Source organism: Mustela lutreola, chromosome 4, assembly GCF_030435805.1.
Source record: "Mustela lutreola isolate mMusLut2 chromosome 4, mMusLut2.pri, whole genome shotgun sequence".
Classification (NCBI taxonomy): domain Eukaryota; kingdom Metazoa; phylum Chordata; class Mammalia; order Carnivora; family Mustelidae; genus Mustela; species Mustela lutreola.
In genome coordinates, this window is record NC_081293.1 from 67,047,130 (window position 1) to 67,073,529 (window position 26,400).

The following is a 26,400-nucleotide window of genomic DNA, read 5'->3' on the forward strand; positions in this document are numbered from 1 at the left end:
GAAATTACAATGTCCATTCTACCTAGAGGGGCATTTTAATAATTAAACTATTTTTCAGGTCAATACTTTCTCCAGTGTGGGTGACCCTGCCTTATATTCATCACAGTACCTTAGTAAATGATTCACTTAAAATGTGATCCAAGACAAACCCCAACTTATTCTAAATTGTCTTCTATAACAAGGGTCCAATGTGTTCCATCCTCTAGACTAATAATATGGCAAACAAATACAAACCTAAAGCAATAAAATTTCAAATACAATAGACCTCATTTGCACAATTTGGAATTAATTTGCATGCAAAATTTTATAGTTTTGATCCTTACTTATAGATAATTTATTTCTTTAAGTAATCAAGACAAATAGTAGAAAAAGCATTTTATTTATATGGAAAAAGCTACATTAATATCTGTAAAAGGTGTCAATATAACATTGCCTATACAGAAGAAAAACTCAAATGTGAGTAGCAACAAATAAAAGTTACACATCTTCCTACTTAGCAGTGCAATTAATTCACATTGCAATAAAGTTAAGTCAAGTATAACAAAATCAAAACAAGTGTTTCTCCATAATCAGGATACTGAGAATTACAGTGTAAAGATCCTTTCAGGTTTAAGAAATCTGCGATCAATCTACCGATTACCCTAAGACAAGGGAGACAGACAGTTAATTCATTTAATTACCAGCTGTTGGGTTTTTTCAATACTGTTCACAGGAAAAAGGTAATGAGTTGACATACATGTAAATAGAATATATTTAGTCTATACAGTAAAAAAATACAAATTATAAAGTGAGCTAACAAAGAATGAATCTGAATACAGATTTATAAAACTGATGACATCTTAGACAACACATACAGCATTTCTCATGTAAAAACATTTAGTTTCAGCAAAAAATAATTTGGTTGCTTTTCAGATGCATTGCAGATCTTGTAAGCTGAAGATGCAGATGTCCAAGTATCTTAAAAACCATAATAAATGTCTTTCTCAATGCATACAAAATGACAAATGCTCTCATCACAGTCTGAAGGGTATTTTTGGAAGTTTGTTTTGTCTTGCTTCAGAAATACATGTAAAATGGGTAAAAATCAAAGGATTTCATGATACAATGAAACAGTAAACAGTGCTCAATTTACTGCTAATGTTGAAAAAAACCTAGATTTTACAGTACTCTGGTATATATGAAATTTTTTTTGACTTTACATTGCATATTTCTGAGTCCATTCTCTTGCATGTCTGTTGTATCTGTAGGTATACAAAAGGGATATCATAAAAACAGATAAAATGAATCTTTTAGAAGAACTATTTATATAAAACTGTACACTCTACCTTTTTACACTTAATTGCAGTAATAATTCATAAGCCAATTATTGAGTCAATGTGACTTAGGCTCATATATTAAATAAAATAGAAAACAACAAGTGGTTTTTTAACTGATGGATTTCTCTACCACCAATACAGAAACATGCCTAAATTATAAACAACAAAATAAGAAATCAATTTCTAACAAAGTCTATAAAAGCCAACCCTGAATGGGCATCACCTATAAAATGCAAATGAATCAATGGTTCCAGCAAGATGAAACAGCTTGAAAATTGGGTCAGTTTGGAGGGGGTTAGGGATAACTTCTCTTCCTGGGAGAAAAATATTCAAGCCTTTCCAACTATCAAATTCTTTAATTTTAAATTTACTACCCAGAACTATATATATGGTTCTCTCCTGTCAAAAAACAGACATATTACACAAATGCAGAACATGTTACTATTAAATAGTAAAGGACTAAACACTGTATGGGAAGGAATAATATCTCTTGTAAAAAGACTAATAAAGATAGGCAAATTTAGTACAATTAACACAATTAAATGTACTTAAATATATTGATAATACTTGTGTTTTGGCAGACCACACAGAAATACACCCAGGCAGAAACTAATATAAGTAAACACTTACTTTTCTTTGTCTGATTTATAGATTTGTGCAATATCTGGTACTAAGGGGTCATCTGGATTAGGATCACAAAGTAGAGAACATATGGACAATAAAACTAGATTGAAAAAAGAACATCACATCAGATAATGATCTTTCTGCTTTATAACAATTACACATATGAAAACGCTTTTACTGAATATAGACAATGAACTTATAAAGAAAACAAAATCAAATGAGCATGTTAAATTACTTTTTAGACTAACTTAGCTTAGAAGCAAATATTTCTAATTTTTAATTAGAAAGTATAAAATTAGCATACAATGTATATAATACAAAATCACTATAACTTTCGAAGTTTTAAATTTTATTTGAATTTCTACTTATTTAAAAAATGTGCATTTATAAAGTAACTAAACATTTTTTTTTTATTTCTTACAGTTGCATATTTTTTTTTAATTTTTTATTTTTTATAAACATATATTTTTTATATACATATATTTTTATCCCCAGGTCTGCATGGAGGTTCCTCAAAATGTTGAAAATAGAACTGCCCTATGACCCAGCAATTGCACTATTGGGTATTTACCCTAAAGATACAAATGTAGTGATCCAAAGGGACACATGCACCCGAATGTTTATAGCAGCAATGTCCACAATAGCCAAACTATGGAAAGAACCTAGATGTCCATCAACAGATGAATGGATCAAGAAGATGTGGTATATATACACAATGGAATACTATGCAGCCATCAAAAGAAATGAAATCTTGCCATTTGCAACAACGTGGATGGAACTAGAGCGTATCATGCTTAGCGAAATAAGTCAAGCAGAGAAAGTAACTAAACATTTAATCTGAAGAGTTCTCTATAAAAATAATTTTAGGTAATACATACATATACCAAATATGGTACCTAATCAAAACATTTTTAGAACAGCATCCTAACTTTAGGTATTTTTTTTAAAGATCTTATTTATTGATATGAGGAAAACAGCACACAAGCAGGGGAGCAGCAGGCAGAGGGAGAGGCAGGCTCCCTGCTGAGCAAGGAGCCCAATGAGGGACTCAAACTTAGGACCCTGCCTAGGATCATGATCTGAACCGAAGGCAGATACTTAACTGAGCCACCCAGGCGTCCCTAGCTATTTTTTAAAGATACTTTTGTACTTTAATAAGGAAACCATCCATTTTTTATTTTATTTTAATGCAGAAAATCTATGTTTTAATCAATTCAAAGTACAGCAAACAAATTGCAGTTAACAGTCCAAACCATTTTGGACTCATGTTTATGCACTTTTTTTACTTTGGCTTCGTGCTAGTTTGCCTACAAAGAAGAAATATTTGTCAGGTTTTTTTCAATGAATCTTTTATTCCATGTACATTATTTGTATCACAGTCATTTAAAAATAATGTGAACAATTATCAATTCATAACTTGTATGTTTTAAAATATAAGTGAAAATTATAAAAGTAGTTGTTTCTTCCCACATCAAAATACTAATTCAAATAGCTGCATTCTTAAAAACAATGTAAGTATCTGAAAAAGGAAGGAACAAGGACTCTGGTTCCTGATTTGTCTGTTATGATTACATGCCAAAACTTCTGAGGGTGTACGAGTAATCTTTGGAAGAACATTTCAAGATGTTCTACTATGTTCCTTTATCTTTTCCTAGTCTTACAAATCCACAAGCAAATTTATAAAGCAGTGTTAATTTCTTAAATAATACAGAAAGGGAGCTGCTAAGGGCTAATGAAAAAAATTAGTATTTTATTCATCTTCTTTATCTTCCATATGCCTACTGAAATTTTAAGCCTTTTATATTTAACTAGTAGGGTAGATTATCTAGGCTCACATCTCCAGAGTTTCCAGACTAAACTCACAATAGAAAGCAAAATAAGACATTTAAAATATAAAAAAGTAGAAAATGTACAAATAAGCAAAGTATAAGCTACCTTATAAAATAAGGCAAGAGGGAAGTTCCTCATTTCCCACTCCTGCTGCCAAGAGCAATGTGCCCTGATTTCACTACAATGTACACAAATCAAATGTTTTAAGATAAAGAAAAAGGTAATAATAGTTAACATTCAGTCGAATGTCTTCTATGTGCCAGATGCATAGTGACCTTACATGGTAATACACTTATAATCCTCATTTTACATATGAGGATAGTGAGGCTACTTGAAATTCTTCTTCAAGGGCAGTTTCCAGAAGCCAAGAAAACTAATTAATATTTATAAAAAGCTACCGATGTTAGAAAATTAGTGCTCAATATCTGGCAGTCTGCCATTTCTTTTGTATGTGTAAGTACTTAACCACTTACACCAAATCAATTACATTTCCATTTCCATTCCAGGAAAGAGTGTATTAATTCGAATAATCCTGTGACGCAAAAACTTTCTTGCATCTAGTACATAACAGTTATACTATGTGATTTTTAAAGAGACACTAGAATCAACATGAACATTTTATACAAACATTTTAGGTCAGAAAAACTGCCATTCATAATAACTAGCTGACGTGAAGGGCTACTACTTACCTAATATTTGAAATATTATTGCTGTGGACCCTGCTTACTATAAACCTAATCACTTTTAAAAACAAGTTAAACATGCAGGTAGCATTTATTAAAAATATTTTTTTAAAAGAGCACAGATTCATTCCTCCCCTGAATCCTTCAAGAGAAATAGTTTTCTTAAATTTTATAAAAAGGGAAAACTACCAAATTACTTCAGGGGCAGAAGCTTCTAACTCAAAACAGTATTTTCTGATGGTTGGGTTCTCTTCTGCTGGAGAAACAAGACATGAATTAAGAGCGCTAGCACAGCAGAAACTATTGGCTAGGTACTAGAAGGTCTACATACACACCTGATAATTGAGCAAGAAAAAAGTATGTAACTGTTAAAGCTGAGAATCCACATGGATTATGTTATCAGTCATAAATAATGCTATTGGTTATTAAAAGTTTAGACTAACATCCTAATAAATATACTGCATTATTCTAAAGTGTGAAATATGTCTTCTTAGATGAAGTAAGAGATGTAAAGCTTTACTCATTACATTAACAATACTATTTAATAAATGGCACAACTGATCCTAAAATCTGATTTTCACTCTGTCTCTCTCTTTAAAGCCCAAACTAAAGGGGTAAAATGTCAGTAGGCTCAACCAAATTTCTAGTTCTAACATATTTAAATTTGTCTCATTTTATTATTAAGATTTGACCCTTAGCCACATCACACTGACAAAAGCAAAAGAGTAGTAGAAGAGCTATGAAAGCAAAGCAAAATCAAAGCAGGAGAAAACAGTAAATTGCATTTTTTAAAAAAACTTTAGTCCTTAGATAGTTCTGCTATATTTTTCTTGTCTCACTGTTATCAATAATTATAAATCTGGTAAATAAAATTACCTTTTGATACAGTCAGAGCTGGTGACCATTGCGACCTCAGGATATCAAGACAAATACTTCCATTACTGTTTATGTTTGGATGGTAAATTTTTGTTGTGAAAGCAATCTATAAATAAAACGAAACAAAAATGTGACAACCCACAAACTATGAACAAAACAGAACCAATCTGCAAAATGTCCTCAACTTTACATGACCTTAGAGGAGAAATTCAGCAACAAATTGAGCATCTACTTTGTGCACATAGTTTTAGCTAATGGGAGTGTGAAAGCAAATAGTCAGTTTCCCCTTGGCCCCCTGGAACTGAGAAGTATTTTGGAATATAATAAATAAATCTATATTAGCTGGTATGACTGCCTGAGTAGTACCTGGAGTAATTAACCATGGGTTTCATCATCCCTCAAAGTAATCCATTTCTTAATTTGATTATCATTGATACCTACAAATAACAATGAATTTAAAAATAGCATGCCGACCCTGTTCCAGAAGAAAGTTGAGGAGCCTCAGCCTGTTACCTATCCTAAGGGATCTGCTAAGAATTCTAATTTTCCACAAGAGTTGTTGTTACATTGTTTCATATATATAATGTTAATCAGGTGTTTTTAAAAATCTAAAATAATTATTCTGAGTGGAAGTATTTGTTAATAAACTTCTCCCTCCTTGCTGTCACCATCATTTATTTCCTCTTCAGATCCAGTGTAAATTTAATGTAATAAGGACATGTTTTTATTTTTCTTACCATACTTAATAAAGGGACTGTGTCACATTTATTTCTGTATTCCCCAATGTTAACAGAACACTGGAGGTACTCAATAAATTTTTGTTGAATCACAACTTAAGACCTGAGAAATAGGGTCAACTTTCTCAAAAATAATCCCCTGAATACAAAAGTGTGATTCTTGACCATAAAAAATTTCCCAAACTACATATACCTAATGAGGAGGAGAAAAAAAGGTAAGGAAGCTAATTTATCATATAACAGATATCGCCTTTTGTTTTACAGATATAGTCCAATATTTGAGTAATAAGCATATTTAAATTCAGTGATTTTACAGAATAGTTTGAACATGCTAAGCTACCCACAGTCTTTGACATCATGTACATATCTTGGGGTGGAGAGTAAAATCTCTGACAAGGAGTCAAATCAATCATAAAAATGAAAATACCTTTGGTGGCTTAAAAGGATAGTCTGTCGGAAAATGTACAGTGAGAAAGAAGACTCCACCTTGATAGGCGCTATCAGGCTGAAATTACAAATATTTGCATTAGTGATTACTATATTTATTTAGTGATTACTATATTTATTTAGTAACCTAAGATGATTTCCCCCCAAATTGATTTGGGGAAAAAAAAAAGCCATCATTCTGTCCTAAGTTCAAATCATTTACCTTGAAAACAGGTTTCCTTTTGCAGGTATGAAGGAAGAATCTCCAATAATCATGGTGACATCAAAGTTAAACACAAAAATAGGACACACACAGTGATGTTACTTACCTAAACAGATCTTTTTATGAGTCTAGAGTTTTATAGATTAGTATATACACAAGATTGCTTTAAGAAATGAAGAATTTTCCACAGCAGTAATCAGTATGGGAAACAGGGTTTGGGCTAGTATTTATTTACCTTCTTATTTATAAAACTTAAGATCTGATTGTCGTGGGTTTTTTTTTAAGATTTATTTATTTTAGAGAGAGTGAAAGCAGGGGGAGGGGCAGAGGGGGAAAGACAATCCTGAACAGACTCCTCACTGAGCAGGGAAACTGACATGGGAAATGATCCCATGATCCTGAGATCAGACCTGAACTGAAATCAATAGTCAGCACACTTAACTGACTGAGCTTCGGAGGGGCACCAATGGTCGTCCTTTAAGGGGCAAGAATAGAAATGAAATAAAAAGACCAAGTTATAAAAAGGAAAGGCTACATGACACACAATTCAGACCTCCAACCTTCACTTAGTAACAGTTTACAATAGAATGTGGAAAACACAAAAAAGCTCAAAATAAAACTAGATAAATTCAATAGTCATTGAATCAAATTAGGAACCAACTATATAGGAAGAATTTAAATTTGGCCATGTTTCTTTATGGCAGTTAGAAAATACATTCAATGTTACAAGCAAGAAAAAAATGCTAAAGAATAAAGGTAAAATCTATTTTAATTCCTTTATATATATTCCTTCATATATATATATATACACACACATATTTCTATATATACATGTGTGTATACACATACACACACACGTATATTCATATATCTACTTACATATATATAATTTATTTATTTGAGAAAGAGGGCATGAGCAGGGGGAGGAGCAGAGGGACAAGCATAACATAGGGCTAAATCCCAGGACCCTGAGATCATGACCTAAGCCAAAGTCAAATGCTTAACCAACTGAGCCACCCAGGGGCCCCTCCTTAATATTTAATGAAATTTTTCATGTTATCATGTTATATTACCACTTTGGTAATAACAGCAAAACTATCATTACTTCCCCAAGTCTCTGCATATGCATTAGAGGACTACACTGTATAATTATTCTAACTATATATAGTTTAATTCTAGTTCTTCAAAAGTTAAAGGGAATGTAGAAAATGTAAATGAATTCAAATGATATTAGAGAGTGGCCTGTTTGCATTACTAAAATAAAGGGGGTACGAGTAACATAATTGTAACCATTTGCTACATGTGATTCATCTAAGGAATATCTGTGAAGGGCTATAATTCAAATGGTAAGGGTGGGCCTTTAAATAATAGTATTTGGGGGCGCCTGGGTGGCTCAGTGGGTTAAAGCCTCTGCCTTCAGCTCAGGTCATGATCCCAGGGTCCCGGGATAGAGTCCTGCATCGGGCTCCCTGCTCAGCAGGGAGCCTGCTTCTTCCACTCTCTCTCTCTCTGCCTGCCTCTCTGCCTACCTGTGATCTTGGTCTGTCAAATAAATAAGTAAATCTTTAATAAATAAATAAATAAATAATAGTATTTTGAAGGTTCTTAGTAAGCAATGAAAAACAAATAATAAGATTCTTCAAGTTGTTCTTTAAATATATTGCATTTTACCCTTAGAAAAAACTAACTTAACATAACAGTTTAGGAATTTGAGACATTTGCCCAGGACTTCTGCTCTGAAAATTCAGTATTTGTTTTTAAAAGTGAAACACTAGTAATATGATTAAAACCTCTATGCCTTACTAGATAAAATTCTTTCAGGGGAGGGAGAGAATGATGTTCATGTAAACAGGTTACTAGTATGTATATTCTCACCCAGGAAGTAGTCTATGCCCATTCCTATGCAATCAGATTTTTGTGCACAAAAAGAAAAGTCTTTTTCAAGTCATAACTGCCTCTAGGTACAGAAAGAAATAATCTTAACAAGGGTAGTAAGTGTTAGGTAAGGCCAGTCATAAAATAGGTAATTTTGAGTTCAGTACAATACAACAAAACTAAAAACAACAAATTCAGGAGTTGGCAAAGACAGATCTGTTACAATTATCTTACCAGTTCCCTCTCACACACAGGAACAGTGAAGAGTTATTGCAAACTGGTGCTTGTTGCTTGCAGGTATTCCATTGCTGAGTTAATAAGAGTCATTTCTAACCTACTAAAATATTATTTTTTTCTTTTACTAAAATTGTTGATGCGAGGATCATTATACTGGGTTCTGAACAACTGACTTTTGTGCTTAAAAACAGATAAAGCAAATGTGTAACATATAGACTCGGTGCAAATGGTGGGTGATCCATGACTATGTGTAATGACCAAGGATTTGTCAAAGGGAAACATCAAAGTGATCCAAACAAGTGATTTGCCACCAGTGCTCCAGAAAATCATCAAAAATCCTTTCATTGTATTTTGCTTCCTGAGTGTTCAGAGTACATGAAAACTCAACCTTAGCCACAAACGTCTCATCAAAGGTGAAATGGTAAGAATGAGGTATGGCTGAGGGAATTAATTTCATATATATGAATCATACTTACAGGTCCCATAATAGTTGCTTGCCAGTGGAACACTGAAACAAACAAAGAGTTTTGGAGTCATTAACAAACATTCAAACCTATATTATTAATGGTAGCAAAATTCTAGCAAGATAGCAAAGCTTACAGTCATCCCCCACGGGTCCAGCGGAACAATGAGCAGGTGGGTCTCGTTGTAGATCACTTAATTCCTGAAGCAAAGCAAAAATACTTAAGGTTAATTGTTTTTCTAGTGAAACAAGCATAATAATCTATGAAGACACCAACTATTTACTTTAAAATTAAATTTGAGGCAGTTCTATTCAAAATCTGATAACAGAAAATGTAGTAACTGATTGGTAGAAGAGTATGGCAAGTACTATATTCTTTCATGAAATATCACCAAACCCTGAATAAATTAAATGGATTAAAATACTGTTTTTCTCTAACATCCCTAAGACAAAAATATTTAATCATTATCTATTGTAAACAAGGTAATTTATATAACTGCTAGGTATATATAAGAACTGCTAGAAGAATGTTATATTAGTACCATATGAATAGACGAACATCTTCAAAGGTTTACAATCTAATTTGGGAGGGACGGCTTCCAAAGAAATGGATATTGAGAGAACAACCTACCTGAAGGTTAAATAGAAAGAAAGGAGAGAAGTCAGGCCATATTTGGAAGCCTCACACATTGATTCATATGCTTTCTTCTGTTCTCAAGGAAGCAAAGGAAGGACCATGGAAATGAGAGTTTAGAGTTGGCCGGTCCTCGTCTGGCATTCTAGTTCTACCATAATCAGCATTACAATCCTTGGGGAAATCACTCGACTTCCTTATCTTCACCCCAAATATGAAAGGTATAAATTCAATATAAAAGATCATACACTAGGACTGAAGTAACTACTTTAGTTTGGAAGATCAGAACATGTCTTTGAGGCAGTGGCAGCTAAGAAGAAAAGGATGAGTGGGAGTTCGTTTTGGGAGAAATGAGTGACACTACAAGGTAGAGCAGCATAAGATCAGGCTGAAAAAGTGGGCAGAGGCTAGGCAGACAACTGAGAACAATACATACCATACTAAGAACTGTGGGTTTTTAAGAAGTTGTGTGATCTGATTTAAAAGATTGTTGACTGATCTTTGTACTGAATAGACTAGAGATGAGAAAGAGTAGAAGCTATTAGTTACTATAGGTGAGAAAAATGAGGGCCTGGAGTGGAGAAGCAGCGATGAGATAAAAGTGGACAGAAGTATTTTAAAGGGCCTACCTCTCACAGGATTGGATGAGTTACATGTCCAGAGTTAAGGAGAGAGGTCACAGATATGTATCATAAAGATCAGTGGCAGCTAACATTTACTCCTTGTTTTAATGTCCCAACAACTCTCAGAGATAGGTGTTATTATGCTCCCCATTTTACAGATGAAGACAGACACATGTCTCAGTGTCCTCACATAACTAGTGTAAGGTGGAAGTGGGATTCACACCCTGGCAGTCAAACCGATAGCTTTTCAGCTTCACAAATGTACAAACGGAGATTCCATTTACTGACATGGGGGAATACTGAAAGACAAGTTTGTTCAGAAAGTAGACATATTGAATTGGTGATGCCTGTGGTTTTGAAGGAAAATGTAGTTCAACATACAGGTCTGAAGCTTAAAAGAGGACTAGACTAGAAACTGGAAAATCACCATATATACCTGGTATTTAAAACTGTTGGGATGATATAAACCTTTTCATGGGAACACATGTAAATATTGTGCATCAAATCTAAGATGCCATCGACCATATATCACATCTTTATTTTTTGAACCAATTATTAAGGAGAAATGTTGACAACTAATTTTAAGACAACATTAATTAGGGGCACCTGGGTGGCTCAGTGGGTTAAAGCCTCTGCCTTTAAGGTTAAAGCCTTTGCTCAGGTCATGATCCCAGAGTCCTGGGATCGAGCCCCACATCGGGCTCTCTGCTCAGCAGGGGGCCTGCTTCCTCCTCTCTCTCTGCCTGCCTCTCTGCCTACTTGTGATCTCTGCCTGTCAAATAAATAAATAAAATCTTAAAAAAAAAAAAGACGACATCAATTATAAGATGCATCCAGATTTTAGAAATGTTAAATGAAAAATATGTGCACCTTAGAATCATTGCAATATGGTAATTACAACAATGAGTTCAGTGTTCTAACAGACAGATAAGGAATAGGATGTGGCAGGGAAAGCTTTCCTAAGAAAGCTAAAAACGGAGCCAAGTACCAACTCTGGTCTCCTTCTAAATCTTCTCCAGTATATATCTTGGTCCGTTCATTTGTTTTTGTTGCTATTATCTTTACAGCTAGTGCTGTACTCTTCTTCCTGATAATAATTAACTAACAGAGCAGCTTCTTTGGTCCAAGTATAATTAAAAAATAAAGAGGAATATTTCAGTCCTTGACTTAGTGATAATGGTTAATGTGATAATGGTACCATTACTCCACTGCCACATGATCTTGGGCAAAACATTGTTTGTTTGTTTGTTTGTTTTTAACTCTCCAAACCTTCATTTAATGTAAAGTGGCATTACTACTTTTATCCATAGTTTCTATAACAAGAGAAATGACACATGTGAAATGTACAGCAATCTCTGACATATATAAGCATTCAAGTAAATGTTAATATGGAATGGATAACAACCATCCAATTCTCTAGTAGCAGAATGCAATTATTTAACCAGTTTAAATGACTGGGGGAGGAGTTCCCAAGTCATATACCCATCTGAAGTGACTGTGCTTTATTTGATAGTTTTCTAAACTGGACTTCTAGGAGGTTGCTTCTGAAAATATTAATCATGTTGAGTTTTCCAAAAATTAGTATAAATGGGTAAATGGGACTACTTTGCCCTTATTTTAACTAGAAAAGTAGTTATTTTGAAAATCAATTTCTATAGTTAAAAAGCTGGAATTTATTTGCATGTATATATTTTACAGAGCTACTATATATGTGAATAAGTCATACCTATCCATAAATACACATTTATTTTGTATACTAACAAAAAACCCCAAATTGTAATTTGTAATGGCCTTAAATCATGTTCAAATTTCAAATGTTAGACTGTTTTCAAATCTCTTAAAATAATATAGGAAAGTCAAGGTTTTCTTGTTCGTATGTTTTTGTGCCCTGATTCTTCCTCCTCTGTTAGGGGCAGTTAGAGCTCAGGATGAGAAACAAAAACCTCACAACCAAACTGCAAAGGTCAGGTTCTTAAGTTGTCTATTTAAAGCTCACTTATTATAGGAAAGTGGCAGCTGACAGTACCTCAAACATTCTTCAGAGTGAGACTGGTCATTACTTACTAATAATGATACTAATGCTCAGGTGAAGAGACTTAAACATCCTAGACTCTTTAGGAGTCTAAATGCCTACTGTTCTATCCCTTTCTCAGACCCTGTTATATTTGGAAATACGTGACTGAAACTATGGTACATCAGTACAGACAGAATGACCAACAGAAAACAAAAGGCTCAAAATATACCCTCCCTCACCCACAAAAATAGACCTTAAGTCTGAAAAAACAAAAATGAGGAATTCTGAGATGTGCTAAGAGTGTGAAAATATGTAACAACAAAAGTACAACCAAACCAAATCCCCACTCTTTTCTTCTTAGCCTATTCAGCAGCTAGTATCGTTTTTTTTATTTGAACCTTTTAATTTTATTTTATCTTATTTTATTTAAATTATATCCATTTAAATGATCTTGGAACACTGCATCAAAAACTAATGATGTATTTTATGATGACTAACATAACACAATAAAAAAAATTATGTTCACTTAGCCAACATATTGGTTTTTGATGTAGTGTTCAACAATTCATCAGTTGCATATAACATCCAGTGCTCATTATCACGCGTGCCCTCCTTAATGCCCATCATCAGGTTACCCCATCCCACAACTCCCCTCCCTTCTGCAACCCTCAGTGTGTCTCCCGGAGTCCAGAGTTTCTCATAGTTTGTCTCCCTCTCTGATTTCTTCCCATTCAGTTTTCCCTCCCTTTCTCTGTGGTCCTCCATACTATTCCTTATGTTCCACAAAAGACTGAAACCAAATATGTCTCTACTTGACATATTTCACATAGAATAATACTGTCCAATTCCACCCATGTTGATGCAAATGATGGGTATTCAACCTTTCTGATGATGGCTGAGTAATACCCCATTGTATATATGAACTACATCTTATTTATCCATGCCATCCGTTGAAGAACATCATGGCTCCTTCCACTGTTTGGCTATTGTGGACCCTGTGGCTACAAACACTGGGGTGCAGGTGCCCCTTCTTTTCACGCCATCTGTATATTTGGAGTAAATACCCAGTAGTGCAATTGCTGGGTTATAGAGCAGTTCTATTTTTAACATCTGAGGAACCACCCTACTGTTTTTGAAAGTGGTTGCACCAATTTGCATTCCCACCAACACTGTAATAAGATTTTTTTTTCTCCACATTCTTGCCAACATTTGTTCCTCCATCTTGTTAATTTTGGCCATTCTTACTGGTCAAAGGTGGTATCTCATTGTGGTTTTGATTTGTATTTCCCTGATGGCAAGTGATGTGGAGCATTTTTCATGTGTCTATTGGTCATTTGGATGTCCTCTCTGGAAAAGTATCTGTTCATGTCTTCTGCCCATTTCTTGACTGAATTATTTGTTTTCTGGGTCTTGAGTTTGAGAAATTCTTTACAGATCTTAGATACCAGCCCTTTATCTGTAATGTTATTTGCAAATATCTTCTCCCATTCTGTGAGCTCCTCTTTAGTTTGTTGACTATTGCCTTTGCTATGAGAAAGCTTTTTATCTTGAAGTCTCGAATGTTCATTTTTGCTTTTGCTTCCCTTGCCTTTAGAGATGTGTCTTGAAAGAAGTCACTGTAGGGACACGTAGGTGGCTTAGTTGGTTAAACGTCTGTCTTCAGCTCAGGTCATGATCCCAAGTCCTGGGATAGAGTCTTGCACAGGGCTCCTTCCTCAGCCTGGGACCTGCTTCTCCCTCTACCTGCTCTGCATGATGTCCTCCCTACTTAAATGTTCTCTCTAAAAAATTAATTTTAAAAATGCCTAAAAAAAAAAGGACAGAAGTCACTGTGGCCAAGATCAAAAAGGTTACTGCTTGTGTTTTCCTCTGGGATTTTAATGAATTCCTGTCTCACATTTAGATTTTTCATGCATTCTGGGCTTATCTTTCTGTATGGTGTAATAGAATGGTTCAGTTTTATTCTTCTGCATGTGGCTGTCCAATTTTTCCAGCATCATTTATTGGCTGTCCAATTTTTCCAGCACCAGTCTTTCTTCACTGGATATTCTTTCCTGCTTTGTCAAAGATGAGTTGACCATACAGTTGAGGGTCCATTTCTGGGTTCCCTACTCTGTCCCACAGATCTCTGTGTCTGTTTTTGTGCCAATACAGTGCTATCCTGATGACCACAGCTTTGTAATATACCTTGAAGCCATGCATTCTGGTGCTCTCAGTTTTTGTTTTCTTTTTCAATATTCCCCTGGGGATCCGGGATCTTTTCTGGTTCCATATAAATTTTAGGACTGTTTGCTCTGGCTCTGTAAAAATGTCGATGGATTTCTTTTCTTTTTTTTTTTTTTTAGATTTTATTTATTTCACAGACATAGATCAGAAGTAGGCAGAGAGGCAGGCAGAGAGAGAAGGGGAAGCAGGTTCCCCGCCGAGCAGAGAGCCCAATGCGGGGCTCAATCCCAGGACACTGGACCCGAGCCAAAGGCAGAGGCCTCAACCCACTAAGCCACCCAGGCGCCCCTGTCCATGGAATTTTGATAGGGATTGCACTGAATGTGTAGATTGCTCTGGACAGCATAAACATTATAACGATGTTCATTCTTCCAATCCATAAGCATGAGATTCTTTTCCATGTCTTTGTGTCTTCCTCAGTTTCTTTTCAACTTGACTTTTTCTTTGCTGATTTGAATGTCTTTTATGTTGTCTGATTGCTGAGGCTAGGATTACGTTGAATTACGTTGTTACGTTGTACAAAAGTGGTAAGAGTGGGAATCCCTGCTGTGTTCCTGACCTGAAGGGAAAAGCTTTCTGTTTTTCCCACTGAGAATATTTGCTGTGGGCTATTCATAGATGCCTTTTATGGTTTTGAGGTATGCTCCCTCTATCCCTGTATTCTGAAAGAGTTTTAATCATGAAAAGATGCTGTATTTTGTCAAATGCTTTTTTGCATCAATTGAGAGGATTAGAGGGTTCTTGTCTCTTCTTTGGCTAATGTGCTCTATCATGTTGATTGATTTGTGAATGTTGAACCACCTTGGATCCCGGGAATAAATCCCACCTGGTCGTGGTGAATAATCCTTTTAAGGTACTGTTGGGTCCTATTGGCCAGGATCTTGTTGAGTATCTTGGTGTCCATGTTCATTAGGGATATTGGTCAGTAATTTTCCTTTTGATGGGGTCTTTGTCTGGCTTGGGGATCAGGGTAATGCTGGCCTCATAGAATGAGTTTGTAAGTTTTCCTTCCATTTTATTTATTGGAACACCTTCAGTAGAATAAGTATGATTTCTTCTTTGAATGTTTGGCAAAATTCCCCTGGGAAACCTCCTGGCCCTGGACTCTTGATCTTTGGCAGGTTTTGACGACTGTTTCAATTTCCTTGCTGGTTATTGGTCTGTTCAGATTGTCTATTTCTTCCTGTTTCAGTCTTGGTAGTTTATGAGTAACCAGGAATGCATTCATTTCTTCCAGATTGTCCAGTTTGTTGACATACAGCTGCTGGTAACAAGTTCTAATAATTGCTCTATTTCCTTGGCTTTAGTCCTGATTTCTCCCCTTTCATCATGATTTTATTAATTTGAATCCCTTCTCTTTTCTTTTTGATAAGTCTGGCATAGGTTTATCAATCGTATTAATTCTTTCAAAGAAGAGCTTCTAGTGTCATTGATCCATTGTACTGTTCTGGTTTCTATTTCATTGATTTCTGCTCTAATCTCTATTATTTCTCTTCTGCTGCTTGGTTTAGGTTTATTTGCTGTTCTTTCTCCAGGTCCTTTAGGTGTAAGGTTAGCTTGTGCATTTGGGATTGTTCTAATTATCTGAGAGCAGCTTGGACTGCTATATATACTTCTCTCTTAGGACCGCCTTTGCAGTATCCCGTAAGTTTAAATCGATGTGTTTTCATTGTCATAGGCTTGTATGAATTGTTTAGTTCTTTAATGCCCTGGTTGACCCATTTGTTCTTTAGCAGGATGTTCTTTCATCTCCAAGTGTTTGGGTTCCTTCCAAATTTCTTCTTGTGATGAGTTCCAGTTTCAAATCATAATGGTCTGAAAATATGCAGAGAATGATCCAAATCCTTTGGTATCAGTTGCGACCTGATTTGTGACCCTGTGTGCGATCCATTCTGGAGAAAGTTGCATGTGCACTCAAGAAGAATGAGTATTCTGTTTTTTTAGGATGGAAGGTTATACTGTATATAATCTGTGAAGTCCATCTGGTCCAGTGCATCATTCAAAGCCCTTGTTTCTTGTTGATCTTTTGCTTAGATGATATGCCCATTGCTGTGAGTGGGGTGTTGAAGTCCCCTATTAATATATTGTTTTCCATATATTTCCTTTTTTTTTGGTTATTAATTGGTTTATATAATTGCCTGTTTGCACATTGGGGGCACAGATATTTATAATATCAGATTTTTCTCATTAGATAGGCCCCTTAAGTATGATATAGTGTCCCTCTACATCTCTTACTACAGTCTTTGGATTAAAATCTAATTTGTCTGATATGAGGATTGCTACCCCTACTTTCTTTTCAGGCCGACTAGCATGATAAATGGTTCTCTATCCCCTCACCTTCAATCTGGAGGTGTCTTTAGGTTCAAATTGAATTTCTTGTAGACAGCATATGAGTGGGCCCTGCTTTCTTATCAAATGTGAAACCCTTTGTCTTTTGATAGGAGCATTCAGCCTGTTTACATTGAGAGAGGCTATTGAAAGATATTATTTTAGTGCCATTGTATTGCCTATAAAGTACCTGTTTCTATAGGTTTTCTCTGTTAACTTCTGGTCTATCTTACTCTTGGGGTCTTCCTTTGTTTACAGTATTCCTCCTTAATATTTCCTGCAGGGCTGGCTTGGTGGTCACATATTCTTTCAGTTTCTGCCTGTCCTGGAAGCTCCTTATCTCTCCATCCATTCTGAATGACAGCCTTACTGGATAAAGTATTCTTGGCTGTATGTTCTTCTCATTTAGTACCCTGACTATGTCTTGTCAGCCCTTTCTGGCTTGCCAGGTCTCTGTGGATAGGTCTGATGTTATTATGGCGTTCCTCCCTCTGTACAAAAGAGATCTCATCCCCTTTGCTGCTCTTAAAGTAGCTTCATTGGCTCTAAGATTTGCAAGCTTCACTAATATGTCAGGGTGTTTATCTATTTTTATTTTTAGGGGTCCTCTCTGCATCTTGGTCAGGAATATTTGTTTCCTTCCCCAGATTAGGGAAGTTCTTAGCTATAATTTCCTCAAATATGTTCTAGTCCTCTCTCTCTCTCTCTCTCCACTCCCTTAGGAATCCCAATAATTCTGACATTGGAACATTTCATGGCATCATTGATCTAAGTCTATTTTCATGGGCCCTAGCTGCCTATTCCTATCTTCCTCAGCTTTCCTTCTATCACCTTATATTCTAGATAACTGATTCATTCTTCTGTCTCATTTACACTTGGCTATTAGATTATCCAGTTTAGACTGCATCTCATTCACAGCATTTTTTAAATTCAGCCTGATTAGATCCCATTTCTGCTCTTAGAGATTCTATATTGTCACTAATGCTTTTTTTCAACCCTAGCTATTGACTTCATGATTGCTATCCTGAATTCTATCTCTTATATCTTGCTTATATCCATATCTATTAGCTCTATGGCAGAGGACATTGTCTTTTGTTCTTTTCTTTGCTTAGAGTTCCTCCTCCTAGTCATTCTATTTAGGGATGGTTGAGTGAATGAATAGAGTGTACAATATCAACCACAACCCATGCAAAAAACCCTAAGTGGTGTAAAGCTACCACAGATACGCAACCAAAGCCAAGATGATCCAAAATAATAAAAAGGGTGGGGCAGGAAGGGTGACAGATTATAATTTCTCAGGATGGACAAAGCAGGGTGGTCCCCCTGTTCCTGATGGATTTTTGGATTCTGTGTTAGAAGACACTATATCCCAAAACTGCAAAGAAATCAGAACTCATATATCAAGATAAAATGAATAGTGAAAATGGGCTTGTATGGGGCATAAATCTATAAAATGTAGATGTGAAAAAGTTAAAAAGTGACTTAAAAACAAGTTGGCAAATAATCTATTTGAAATGGGAACAGGATTTAAAAAAAAAAAAAAAGACAAGAAAAGGAAGAAAAAGAAAAGAAATAAACAGAGAAATGTAAAATTTTAGGCTGAAGTATTAATGAGTCATGAGAGAACACTTGGAGCTCCCTTTATTATTTTCCCCTAGAGTTGGAGTTTTACAGTCCTGTGGAAAATAAGCTATGATTCACCTGTTCTTCCTGTCTTCTGGAGGAGGGACCTGCTGCTCAGCTTCTCAGGGGTCTTTGCTTGGGTGGAGTTGCCCCACCCCTTGTCAGTGGGATGGCCTTAATGTGAGCTGGTTGGTTGTGTGGCTTTTGTTCCATGGTGGCTTTCCACTTCTCTTTAGAGGATCAGAGCAAATATGGCCATGCAGAAATCGCTGGTCCAGAGCCACAGGTTTGTGGTCCCCTTTCTTCAATAAATCCTCAGGTCAAACCATCTCCACTTCTTTGTCTACCAAGCTCCACACACTCATACTATTTGTGTCTGTTTCATCTTTCCAGGAGGAGATACAGGGACCCCTGAGCCTCTCTGTGCTTTGTGACTTTGCAATAGCAGCCATGGACTCACGTGTACCCTCTTCTGCAGCTCCCAGGTCATTCTGGGAGGTGTCCCAGTGTCCCTTCAGCGGTCACACTACCCCAAAAGCTGATGCCCAATCATGGATGAGGCCTCTTTATGAGCCAAACTGTTGAATCCCACAGCTCCTGCCATTTCCCCTTTCCCAGAGGAGTTATGGATACTTGTGAGCGTCTCTGCACAATGTGATTTTGTAATTGCAGTAGCCTTGGTCCCGTGTATGCACCCTCTTCTGCAGCTCCCAGGTCATGGTGGGTGCTACCCCAGTGTTCTTTCATGAGCCACACTGCCCTGAAATCTATTGCTGTATCATGGATGCAAGCTGTTTTTATATCTCCCTTAGAATATTAAACAGCCCACACCTTCTAGTCCTTTTCAGGGTGGTCCAGAGATCTCCCTACAGGCTTGGCTCATGGTTTATGTGACCAGAGCTGAGAGTCCCTTCTGGGCTCACTGACCAAAACCAGTCTACCCACTCAACTGCTTGGGCATTCTATTGGTTTAGGCTCCCCCACTCTTTCTTAGTCTCCTGGAATCCTGATACCACAATGATCCACCTAAAATTCTGCCCTGTTCATCCCCTGTGCCCTTTTCTAAAAGGGGTGTCTCTTACTAGAGCAGATTTCCAAGGGTCCTGATTTTTTGCTCTGGTGTTATATCACTTTCTGGTGACTGGCTTATGGAGGCTCCCTACCCCCTTCATTTATCTTCTGATATTTTCCTTGAAGATTCAAGGTTCCGTACCTCCTACCTTGCAAAAAAGTAGTTGTTGTTCTGCTTGTAGAGATCCAGATAAATCTTCTTACACCTCAGGTTAAATTCATGTGTATTCAGAATGGTTTGACAGATATCCAGCTAAATTCGAGGGACCAAATGAAACGAGGTCCCCCACTCTGTCACCACCTTGCCCACCTCCACCCCAGCTACTATACTTTTAGATAAGACACAAGAAACCAAGAACTACTTATAAATCTTTAAATTCAACTTAGTTTACTCCAAGTTTCTCAGAAACAGTCTTATAATCTGATTCATGGTTTCTGTTTTAACTGGCATTCTTATTCCCATATAGAAATTTCCATAGCCACAAATGGAGTATTAAAAATAATTTAGTGATTCCTATGTTATTTCAAGGATTAGTAATCTCTTCCTTTGCTCTTCTCTCCACTGTCTTTATAAGAATTAACACTGAATTATACAAATTGCTCAAGTCTGTAAGATACTCACATAAGAGCCAAAACTTAACTCCACAATTCTTGCTGCTTATGGGAGCCCCGCTAAAGTACAGTTTATGACCTGACCCTGGCTCTCACTCCTTGAACACTTTGTCCTACTCCACCAACTCCCCTGAAATCTAGGATGCACTCTGTATGTAGCTTCCCAATAACTGTTTCATTAGCTCCCCACATAGGCGTCTTCATGGCCATGCTTTTTTACCTCACACTGATTAAAAGTGTTAAAAAAAAAAAAATCCAAAGACAAAGCATTTGAAACCATTTATTTTTAATTAAGAGGTATATATGAGTGTGTGTTTGTGTTACAAAAGCAAAACAAAGCAAAGCAAAGCAATGCTTTGTAAAGAAAAAAAAAAACAAAAAAACAGAGAGCAACGTGTAAACACCCATAAGACCATTACCAAACCACTGTTGACCTGTTAGAATACTTCATCCATAGCTTTAGTGGAAAATAAACATGTCATTTACTACTGGAGGGACTTTTAAGTTAAGACTCATCCTTTTGGGAGCACTAGGGTGGCTCAGTCGTTAAGTGTCTGCCTTTGGCTCAGGTCATGCAAGTCCTACATCAGGCTCCCTGCTCGGCAAGAAGCCCTCCCTCTCCCACTCCCCCTGCTGTGTTCCCTCTCTGTGTCTCTGTCAAATAAATAAAATCTTTAAAAAAAAAAAGACACATCCTTTTAAACGGCAATTTGGTAACAACCTTGAAAGTGGAAAATTCATACAGCCTCTGACCTGGTAATTCCACCCCATAGTAATAATTGTCCAAATCCCAAAGATACATATATTAGGATGTTTAGTGAGGCATTTTGTGTGACTATGAAAAACCAAGAATAACCTAAAATTCTATCAATATGAGAATGGTTTCATGATACAGCCACATTATGTACCACTGTGCAGCCATTCAAAAGAATGAGCTAGATCTGTATATACTACATTTAAAAATGTTGTGTGCCTATAATACAGTTTTTGAGTGAAAAATACAAGTTACAGAAGGATAAGCCCATTAGATCCCATAACATATATACATACATGCATAAAAAATAAATAAAATACACACCAAACTATTAGCTACTATTTCTGGGAATGGGTCGTTATTTTTCCTTTATGTCTTCTATATTGTTTCAACTTTTTTTTTTTTTTTTATATTTTGTTTATTTAATTGAGGGGAGAAAGAGAGAGAGAGAGAGAGCGCGCGCACAACAGAGGGAGCAGCAGAGGGAGAGGGAAAAGCAGGTTCCCCACTGAGCAAGAAGGCTGATGCAGGACTCAATCCCAGGACCCTGGGATCTTGATCTGAGCCAAAGGTAGCTGCTTAACTGACTGAGCCACCCAGATGTCTCTTGTTTCAACTTTAACAATACTTCTGTAACTTTTTATATAAAAATTAGTGATTTTTTTAATACTCAGGTTCTTAGGCATTTTTTAAAAATTAAAGGACATTGGTATTTTCCACTACACCTATAATAAGTGTCTTCTCTTTTCATTAAATAATTTTTATAAGACAAGGAAAGATGGAGGAAATGTCACAGATTAAGAATACATATACTAAGGAGACATACCAATTAAATTCAATGTAGGATTCCAGACTAGATCTTCAAACAAGAAAAGGACAGTAGAAAAACTGGTAAAACCCAAATAAGGTCTGTAGTTTAGTTCATAGTATTGTACTTTATGCTACTTTCTTCGTTTTGGTTATGTAAGTTGTAAGTATTAAGGAAAATTATATGAAGAATACATGTGAATTTTATTATTTTTTATAACATTTCTGTAAGACTAAATGTATTTCAACATAATACTGTAAACTTTTTTTATATATTCCAAAATCTAATCTACTTTCTTTTTCAAGCTTGCTTCTTTTCCTGTTTCCTACATCTATTAATAGAATATTAGTCTACCAGCCACCAGGTTCAAAATCGCAGCATCATTTTGACTCCTTTCTTTCTCTTTTCCTTCACTTATAGTCAGATGAAAATACAACATACTCTCAATACCTGTTATACTGCTTCCTACAGTTACCTCAAAAACCAGTTATAGTACAACTTGAATTGTTTCCCTAAATGCATTGTTTGTAGAATAATCTTCTTAGAAGCACAGCTCTATTTCAATCTTCCATTAGAAAATTTCAGTGGCTCCCTACTGCTTATTAAAATCAAACTCAACCAATGAAGGCTTTCCATTATCTGGTCCAAGCCTACCCAGTAATATTCCAAAGAACTCCCTTGCATTTCCAGAACACCTTCAAGAGGTCTATGGACATCAACATTAATTTTGCAATAAAACTATGATGCTATTTGTCTTTTTCATTCTCAGTATCTAATTGAGTATACAGTGGAGTTTTCCAGTTATATGACATATGATATTGTAACAGACTGAATTCCTCAGCAGATGTGAAAATTCAACTATTATCTATAAGCCTGACTAATGAGATCTGAACATTTATAAAGCAATGTCAGGGCACCTGGATGGCTGAGTGGGTTAAGTCTTTGCCTTCAGCTCAGGTCATGATCTCAGGGTCCTGGGATTGAGCCCTGCATTGGGCTCTCTGATTGGTGGGGAGCCTGCTTCCCCTTCTCTCTCTCTGCCTGTCTCTTTGCCTACTTGTGATTTCTGTATAATTAATCAATCAATTAATTAATTTTTTAAAAAAGCAATGCCACTTTTTTGTTTTGGAAAAGTTATTTTTAATAAAAATGTTATTTGTATTAATATGTAATAGCTTTGTTATTTCTAAATTACTATAACTAAATTTGTTTTAGATTATCATATGGTAAATATTAGACATGACCATACAAACAAAAAAGCTCTTTGAAGCCCTCAATATTTTTTTCTTTTTTTTTTTTTTTTTTGAAAAAGAGAGCTCACAAGCAGAGGGATGGGCAGAGGGAAAGAGAGAGAATCCCAGGCAGGCTCCATGCCCAACACAGGGCTCCACCCCATAAACCCAAGACCACAATCTAAGCCAAAATCAAGAGTCAGAATTCTAATGGGTTGAGTCACCTAGGCACACCCCTTCGATACTTTTAATACAAAGAGGTCCTAAGACCCAAAATTTGAGAACCATATAGTCAGGTTTCAACTGATTACCTGGATGTTACATGGCTAAATCTCCTGGCCTTCATAACTTTCTTTCTTCTAAAATAACCTTTTTTTCTAGTTCCCTATGCCCAAATTATACCCATTCTCCTTAACAGTGGTCTTCTCGACAGCCACTTTAAAAACATAAGTTTTAGAGTCAGACTTGGATCAGACCTGGCCTTGCACTAACCCTTACTATCTGCGGGACTTTGGGCAACTTAACCTCTTTGAGTCTCAAGTACCTCATATGGGGACATCACTGGTAATCCTGAAGAACTATGCAGACCACTGAATAAAAACACAAAAGTATGGGGGTACGTGGGTGGCTCAATCAGTTAAGTGTTGGACTCAGGTGATCTCAGGGTCTGAGATGGAGCCCTGCCATGGGATCCACACTCAGTGCAGAGTCTGCTTGAGATCCTCTCCCTTTGCCCCTCCCCCCACTTGCTCGTTCATTCTCTCTAAAAAATAAAGTCTTAAAAAAAAAAAAAAAAACCATGGAAGTACCTAGCTTAATACCTAACATGTATAAAAGATACTCCCCCTCTCACTCACTGTGCTGTGTTCCCTCTCTCATCATGTCTCTCTCTGTCAAATAAATAAATAAAATCTTAGAAAGAAAGAAAGAAAGAAAGAAAGAAAGAAAGAAAGAAAAGAAATGAAACATTAATTTTCAGGATGCCTGGGTGGCTTAGTCTGTTAAGCAGCTGCCTTTTGCTCAGGTCGTAATCCCAGCGTCCTGGGATCAAGTCCTGCATCAGGCTCCTTGCCCAGCAGGGATCCTGCTTCTCCCTCTGCCTGCCATTCCCTCTGCTTGTGTGCGCTCTCTCTCTGACAAATGAATAAGTAAAATCTTTTAAAAAGGGGGAGGGGCATCTGGGTGGCTCGGTTGGTTAAACAACTGCCTTTGGCTCACGTCATGATCCTGGAGTTGCGGGATCGAGTCCTGCATCCGGCTCCAAGATCAACAGGGAGTCTGTTTCTCCCTCTGACCTTCTCCCCTCTCATGCTCTGTCTCTCTCAAATAAATAAAATCTTTAAAAAAAAAAAATGCTAATCTTCCCTCACCTTCCTCTTCTACCAGAATGTTTTTTAAAATCCAGGACTTTATGCATTTTATTCATGGATTCCTCCACAATACTCAGCACAATACCTTTTGTATAAGGTGTGTGATATCATCTGAGTTAACCAATAAAATTTAAGTAATAACATGATCAGCAGGGAATAGACATCTCAAATTTCAATCTTTTTAGGAAAACAAATCATTAGATTTGACAACAGAATCAAAATCAATTACTCCCTCATGCATATATGTAGACTGCATTTAATAAAATATAACAACAGGTGTTGTATGAATAATGCAGTTTACTTAAAAACACAGGGCTAGCCTTTTAAGTAATATATAATCTTACCTAAAAATGAATCTCAAGAGAATATTAATCATTAAAATATTAAAAACTCATGCTACTGCCATAACTATTTTCAACTTACAAAATCTATGGCAACAAAGTAGCCAAAGCCACACAAAATTCTCGTTACAAATTTTGGCTTTGGTTTTTCTGGTTTAGAAGACCTCAAAACTCTAAATATTCCACCCTTATACCTTACTTAGGATGCTGCTGACATACTGTCAGGATATACAGGTTTTGGTTGCTTTTCCAAGAGCAGTTAGGAGTTTGTGCTGAGTTGACCAGTCTCAAAGTAAAGTTGTCTTCTAACCACTGGCAGTCCTTGGTGACAGAGCTGCCCAGAAACAGGGCTGCAGTTGGGGGACATGGATAATTTTTTATTTTTGGTTTTTGTCCCATGACCAATTTAACCAGTGGACTAATCATAGCAGAAGTTTATTAAACGTCTCCATATCCTATCTAATAGGGATCACAACTCTGTTTTTATTTTTATTTTTTTAAGATTTTATTGGTTTATTTGAGAGAGAAAGAGCATGAGTTGCGGTGGGGGGAGCAGAGGGAGAAACAGATTCCCCACTGAGCAGGAAGCCCAATGTGGTGCTAGATCCTAGGACCAGGAGATCATGACCTGAGCTGAAGGCAGACACTTAACCAACTGAGCCCCTCAGGTGCCCCATGACTCAGTTTTTATATTCTCATCCCAAATCTACCCTCCCAATGTTTTAAAGAATTAATGGTATCAGATTATGATGCTCATAATCCTCCTAAATCATTGGACATATTTGTTGATGATTGTACTGACCCATGAAATTCAAGGAGAACTGGTTTGTGGAGAAAAAGAACTTCATAAGATACAATTTAAAAAGTATAGGAAAGCAGGCCTCTGGATTCTTAGAAACTTAATAGTAGTAGTATCTCCAAAAAAATATATGTTAGTGTAGCTTTACACTACAAAGGTCACCTTCTGAATGTGTTTATTCAAGTTCAGAACACTCTAAGAAGTTCTAGAAAGTTTCTCCTAAGACAGAAGTGTGATCTACTAAGGAACTGTTATAAAATATCTTGACGGACACAAACTACGTTCTAAATCAAAAATAAACACAGATATGAAACATTAATAAATAAGATTGTAAGATCTGGTAAATTCTGAAAAGCCACATATATTGCTTCAGAGATTACTTCCTACTCCACCCCTTTAAACCTGTGTCACCCTACAATACTGTACTTAAAATATATATAACTCTTATTTGCAAAAAGAGTGGATTGCTGGGGCACAGAAAAGTTATTAATTTTTGTTGTTGTTGTTGTTGTTTCTTTTTCTTTTGTATGTACTAGTTATTACAAGTAGCAGTTGGGGCTGCTGCATTTTGCCACACAGGAAGTGAGCAAAAACCAAGGGGTGTCTTTCACATACTTCAGTGTGGTGGTGCCTCACTAGGGCTCTACAAAGCTTCCCTGCAAACAGTTATACTTC

The 26,400-nt window shown here is 36.2% G+C and overlaps 1 protein-coding gene across 2 annotated transcripts in view; it reads right to left on the reverse strand.

Annotated features, from left to right (window-relative positions):
• Positions 1 to 360: 360 nt before the first annotated feature.
• Positions 361 to 26,400, reverse strand: part of UBE2D1 (ubiquitin conjugating enzyme E2 D1) — a 37,867-nt gene continuing 11,827 nt past the window's right edge. For both annotated transcript variants that reach the window (XM_059170220.1, XM_059170219.1), the window contains exons 2-7: positions 9,428 to 9,491; positions 9,304 to 9,335; positions 6,494 to 6,571; positions 5,330 to 5,435; positions 1,947 to 2,040; positions 361 to 1,241 (exon numbers count right to left, since the gene is read on the reverse strand). In XM_059170220.1, coding sequence (XP_059026203.1) covers positions 1,196 to 1,241; positions 1,947 to 2,040; positions 5,330 to 5,435; positions 6,494 to 6,571; positions 9,304 to 9,335; positions 9,428 to 9,491 — 420 coding nt within the window. In that variant the 3' untranslated portion in view covers positions 361 to 1,195. The remainder of the gene's footprint in view (positions 1,242 to 1,946; positions 2,041 to 5,329; positions 5,436 to 6,493; positions 6,572 to 9,303; positions 9,336 to 9,427; positions 9,492 to 26,400) is intronic.